Below are 6,034 nucleotides of genomic sequence, written 5' to 3'. Positions count from 1 at the left end.
TCCCTTTTTAGTTTTATATTCTCTCCCCTTGTTTTTTCCCTCATCTTTATTATTATTATTAGTAGTAGTAGTTTTATATTATACTTTAGTTACTAAACTGTTCTTATCTCAACCCATGGGGTTTACATTCTTCCAATTCTCCTCCTCATCCCACCTGGAAGTGGGAATAGAGGAGGGTGAGCGAAAGTAGCTGCATGATTCTGAGTTACCGGCTGGGCTTAAACCACTACAGCAGCACAATTTCTTTTTTTCCATGCCTTCTGTCTAAGACCTTTTAAGAAAGCTAGTTCAATTAAAACAAAAATTTATAATCAACTAACACATTTAACTTCTAATATTTCTTAACAGATTTTGGGGTAGACTTTTTTGTTTCAGTGGCTGAAGTCCTGGTATAAGTTTGTATGGCCATGGGGGTTGAATGACAGTGAAGAAGTTGATTAAGTGCTTCAGTTATTGGCACTTCTACCACCTTACTTACATGAAGCACAATCTTGCTTGCAGACAATCTGTTGTACCACATTTGTTGATCTTTCAGAAAATCAATAGAACTATTTGCAGTGCTAAGTAATTTAAGTGTGGCTGAACCTGACTTCCTATCAGCATTTGGGCACGCTTTAGAAGTACGTATTTCATCCAAAATACCACAAAATGACTTGCCAGTAATATAATAGACAAAGTCCTTGAAAAAACCTACTTTTCAAATCCTAAGAAACCAAATTAGTATTAGGTCAGAGGTCTTGTGTCCTATCCATTTATAACATTATAAATTCTCTGACATAAGCTATATGGACAGTAATTATCCAGCTTCAGCCTCACAAGCACAATTCCGAGATTCTATAATGCTCTGAATTTTCTTCTAATATTCTGGTCATATCTAAATTGTTCTAATATTATGGCCATATCCAAAGTTATTTATAGGGAAAATTGAAGGTGGAGAGCAAGCATCTTGACTGATACACAGTACTGTAAAATTTTGTTTCCATGAACATAATAGAGATGTTAATTAAAATGGCATTGTCCAGGAAAAGTAATACTAAGCTTGCTATGGATTTTTTCACATAACTTTCAAAATAACATCAGCATAAGGAGTCCATGGCACCTCTTGGGTACTCATTCCTCCTGAATGACTAAATCCCAAAGAAATATTATTGGTAACTTGTTACTACCTACTACAGGTTTTTAGACCACTTCATCTTACTTACTGAATGTATGGCTCTGATTAAGGGATGTTCAGTGCTGGACAAATAATATAATCATCATGGCAGTGTGGGATTGTATCCTAATTACCTTCTTCTTAGCCATTATCAGGTTGGTTTATTTCTGGCATTATTAAACACTCCTTCTAACTGTACTGCACTCCAATGCCCTGCATGCTAATAATTCCCTTTTTTGAAGAATGGACAGAAAAGACAGTGATACAAGAGCCTATTTTTCTCATTAACCTGAAGAAGGGAAATTTTCTAGCAGCTCACTACTGACCAGGCCAATCTACCAACCAGCACAAGGTGGCCAACGAATCAGCTGCAATGGAAATGATGTTGAAGAAAAGAGATTTTATACTTTGCCTCAGGACTAGTAAGAGAGCTCCATAAAACCTGAAAACACCTACTTGTTCTTATAGCTGTTTTTTTAAGTAGAAATAGTAAGAATACAGATTTGTAGATACTGTGGCAGTGAAGGCCAAATAAAGCTAAGGTTGATTGGAAATTGTAGATTAACTTAGACATTTGGATTAGGTAGAAATCACCCTGATGTGCAGTAAAGCAAGCAACAAGAACCAGGGTTTTGAAATAGCGTGAAGCGTGTCTTAAAAGTGCTAGCATTTTCTTCTTAGGAATAAACTGTTCATTAGTCTATCAATGTGCATAATGGCTCTCAAAATCATAAGAATTAATAATAGTTCAAATAGAAGAAAGGGACATTAATTTCTCATTCATGAATATTAATGTTTTAGTAGACAATCTCTTTCCAACAAGCTTTCAAACTCTTAATTTTCAAGTCTATTACTGTTTACCTGTTATTTTTACTATCAGAAACCTCCCCACTGGGCCACCAGAAGATTTCAAATCACCCTGACTTGGACATCAGCAGAGAGGATGAGAGCAGAAGACAACACAAAGGGTAGGATCATGGTGTCCTGATAACATTCTGCAGAATACGACAGTGTTTACTCAGCCAAAGCGTACACCAAAGGGCAATGGAAAGTAGTGATAAGGGCAAGGAAGACTATAATTAGACTCAGAAGACCAGTATGATGGTGGATTATCAGGAAGAGAAAGTGATGATAGCAGAGGGTAGGTATTAAACACCCAACTGCAGAATAAGGTGCACAAGAAGAGACATGAATGACATGCCAGGCGGTGCCCCATGGACTGCCTGCATCTGCTTAATGCACTGTGTCTCATTCCTTCCAAGAGGACATAGCAGGTGGGTGGAGAACCACCCAAAGGGCATGTTCAAGTTCTGGTGCTTCAATAAGCATCTTATCCCAGTGCAACACAGAAACTGAAAGAGAACATTTAAGAAATCCTTTACTGTTTTTCCCCTCTTAACACTGCTGAGATTCTGCAACCAAAACTTAAACTCAAGAGATGGCGTTCTTTACCTAGTTTCCTTTGAAAGGAGAAGAAAGTGAGCTACCAAGAGTAAACTTTCAGATAATGCATTTCTTTACATTGTGCATTTAATTACACTGCATCTCTAAATAACCAAGGAGGGAAAGATATTGTGAGATGTATTTAACCTCCTTATATCTGATGCTGGGCCTGGAAAAGCTTTAGTTGAACTAAAGATTCTTATGAATGTAGAATCGAAGTGAGCCATACATTAAGAGTTTCATATTCTCTGACAGCTGTGCATGTGCACATACAGCTCTCATTAATAGTAATGGCAAATATGCGTGCCTACCATTCAGAAAACAGATCTCTAAGTACTTTATTGGGTTTGTTTTCTTCCTAGAGATTTTCCTCTATTGGATCTTTAATTAATCTCCTGCTAGGCTTTTTCACTTTAAGCTATCCCTCTTCTCTCCCCTCTTGCCCCCTCCCCTTTTCTGACAGGAGTAAACCCCCAAATCACTCTGGATTTTAGTAAAGTTTTTCCAAGCTGATAATTTTACAAAATGCACCTACATACATTAAATACAGAGAGGGTCTGCAGCACACAGACCACAAGGACATGTAACAGAATAAATGCCTTGGACTTTAAAAATACTTTCGTTAATTGCCAACTTAAAAAAAAAAAAAAAAAAAAAAAAAAAAAAAAAAAACAAAAAAAAAAAAAGAGAAAAAAAAAAAAAAAACAAACCAAAAATAAAGCAAAGGTAGATATGAAAATAAGAACATGAATGTTTTTGTATTCTTTTTGTGATCACTGCAAGGCAAGAGTCTGCAACCTTGTGGAACAAAACACACACATTTCATTCTGATTAATATAAAGACAGTCCCTTCTAACATTATTCAGAATTATTAGTCTCTCTCATGTTTGGGGATATATGGATTATCAGCCTAGCACATTTTGAATACATACACATTTTAATTCCTTTCCTAAACCATTTTAGGCTCTACAGTTAAATCGCATATACAAACTTTATAAATCACTAATTTGGTATTTTTTCTCCACTTAAATAACTAAATGCTGCTTGACATAAAAGGGAGTCAAAATCAAAAGACAGCAGCATGGATAACGGAAGTTAAGTTAGATTTGAGATGCCTCTGTTCTTCTATTTTTAAGATTATTATTATTATTTTTATATAAGAGGCTATTTCACTAGCTTATACTGCATCTGATGTACTTACTTATCGCCTCCACAAACTGTTCAAAGAAGCAGTATGGGAACAGTGGCTCAGGCAGCTCTCTGAAAAACATCTTGAGTGCTCCGGTGACAACGTGGATGTCCTCCCACTGGCTGTCGTCCAAATTCAGCTTCTCTTCTGGGAAAACACGAGGAGAAATGGAACAACTGGTTTTAATGAAACAATTACAAGACACTAATTATTATGTTAATGTTTGCCTACTATCATCAGCAACCGTTAACAGCCTTCTGCACCTAGAGGTTTGGTGCTGTGCATGGTTTTTTTTTCTTTTTTTTTTTTTTGGTAGGAAGAGAACATTTTCAATGGAATACCATCTGTAGGAATGCAGCTAACAAAAAACAAGAGACACAAAGAGACAGTACCATTGACACAGTATGTCAGATACATTTATTCCCATAATGCACCAGTATGAAAATTAGCATCACAGCTCAACATGATTCAAAGCTATTGGTTTTGAGGCCGAGGGGCTAAGAGTTGCCAGCGATGGACGGCTCAAGGGACCGGCCTAGAGGCCTTGCTGAGCCAACAGGAGACATATGCTAAACATGGCAATAGAAAATGAGTTATTGCTTTACATGTGTTAGCCTTGCTATGTACAAGGGAATAATGGGTAACGCTTTTCTCCTTTTTTGCCTGAATGTAATGTCAGCAAGGAATAGAGTACTGTGAGAGAAAGGATATTAATTCCTTCTTACTGCTTCAAATATTTTTTGTTTGGTTTTCATCTCTGGGAGGAAGATTTGCCCAGCAACAATATTAGACAGACCCCTGTTGGCCTACCTAGGCTATGCAAAGCTGTCAAAAATGATAACACACTAAAGACAAACCACAAGTGCATACAAAACTGTTTTGCAAACAAAAAAACATTTTCTTTTGAAGCTTGACTGAGCTAAGGAATTTAAATATAAAAGAAACTAAATCCTAAAATAGAGTTTCTAATAAAAATAAAACAAGATTGCATGATTATTCTATTTTTCTTTGGTCTTGTTTTTTTCTTTTTAATTCTGGTAGTGTGATACTGTTAGAATATAAAAAACAATGAGATCATAATCCATATAAAACTCTAGGAAAATACAAATCCTTATCAGTCCATATCAAAATGACACACACTTTCTCCAAGTTCTGTTGGTCCAGAACTGGAATTTGCTTTTTTCACATGTGCTATGAATCTCTTTTTTAAAAAATTTCAGTCTGATGCAACTCGGGGGACAATTATAAAAACTACTGAAAATATTTAATTTGAAGCAACATAATCCTGAAATGTTTCACTAAATGTGACTGAAATTTCATGTTTAGCAATCCAATTACCTTCAAGAACAGCACCTTTATTGAAATGTTGTTAAATGAAATGGTAAAATTATTTGAGACACATGGACACCCACAACTCCGGATCCCTGGTACTTTAATGCAATAGTTTTCTCACATGATGTTTACATTTGGACAGAAAATCTTATTCAAAATGGAGTTGTCTTTAAACTTCTATGTGATAAATATTATTAAACACTTTTAAATTTCTGGATTCAGGAAATGTATACAAATAAAGGAATGGACCCAATTCCTTAACTTGGAGTAATGTGAGACAAAGCTGGAACAAAGGCAGACTTGTGCATTTCATTTAGTTGTCTTTCTTGCTTCTTTGATTTCAAGCCTCTTTTTTCTTTCTTTCTTTTTTTTTTTTTTTTCCATTGAATTACCTCAATCATAAAAGTAATGATTCGATCTCAAATGAGTTACCAGAGGGGATCTTCTTTAGACTCTGAGATCATACTTGATTGATCGTATTTCAACAATTAGCCTTTTATTTTGCCACACACTATTGAACTAGATCGACAACATCTTAGCAGGCCAGCTTTAAACAGTCAACTGTTAACAATAGCATCAAAAAGAGAGACCTGATGGGGTTTACTGTCACTTTAAAGAACAGGGTGGGTTTTCACATTGTTGAAATCTGTCAGATATTTTGAAATGTCCCTCTCACTATGGTGCCACACCCCCTGCGTGCCCTTATAATAAAATTGGTTTTACTCCTGATTAAATCATTTTCTCCCTACCCACTACCATACTTCTCATAATGGACCTGTGTGCTCTACAGCTGGTGTTCTTCCCATGGTACCAATTCTTACTTTATCTTTTAAGCACTTCGCTGCTAAGATCTCATGCAGAGTGCTTATGTTTTGTTAAGAGCTTCATTCTTAGAGAAATAGCTTAACACATGTTCT

At 35.9% G+C, this 6,034-nt stretch overlaps 1 protein-coding gene across 1 annotated transcript in view; it reads right to left on the bottom strand.

Annotated features, from left to right (window-relative positions):
• LOC104407093 (rho GTPase-activating protein 15-like) overlaps window positions 1-3,961 on the bottom strand; it is a gene marked incomplete at its 5' end in the record, with an annotated part of 63,561 nt that extends 59,600 nt beyond the window's left edge. Inside the window, one exon of the mRNA XM_010016277.1 lies at window positions 3,798-3,961. Within this exon, the coding sequence (XP_010014579.1) occupies window positions 3,798-3,961 (164 nt within the window). The remainder of the gene's footprint in view (window positions 1-3,797) is intronic.
• Window positions 3,962-6,034: the final 2,073 nt, after the last annotated feature.

This window comes from Nestor notabilis, unplaced genomic scaffold, assembly GCF_000696875.1.
Source record: "Nestor notabilis isolate BGI_N333 unplaced genomic scaffold, ASM69687v1 scaffold5126, whole genome shotgun sequence".
Lineage (NCBI taxonomy): Eukaryota > Metazoa > Chordata > Aves > Psittaciformes > Psittacidae > Nestor > Nestor notabilis.
Note: the sequence above shows the minus strand (reverse complement) of the source record. Positions and strands in the feature narration are given on the sequence as shown.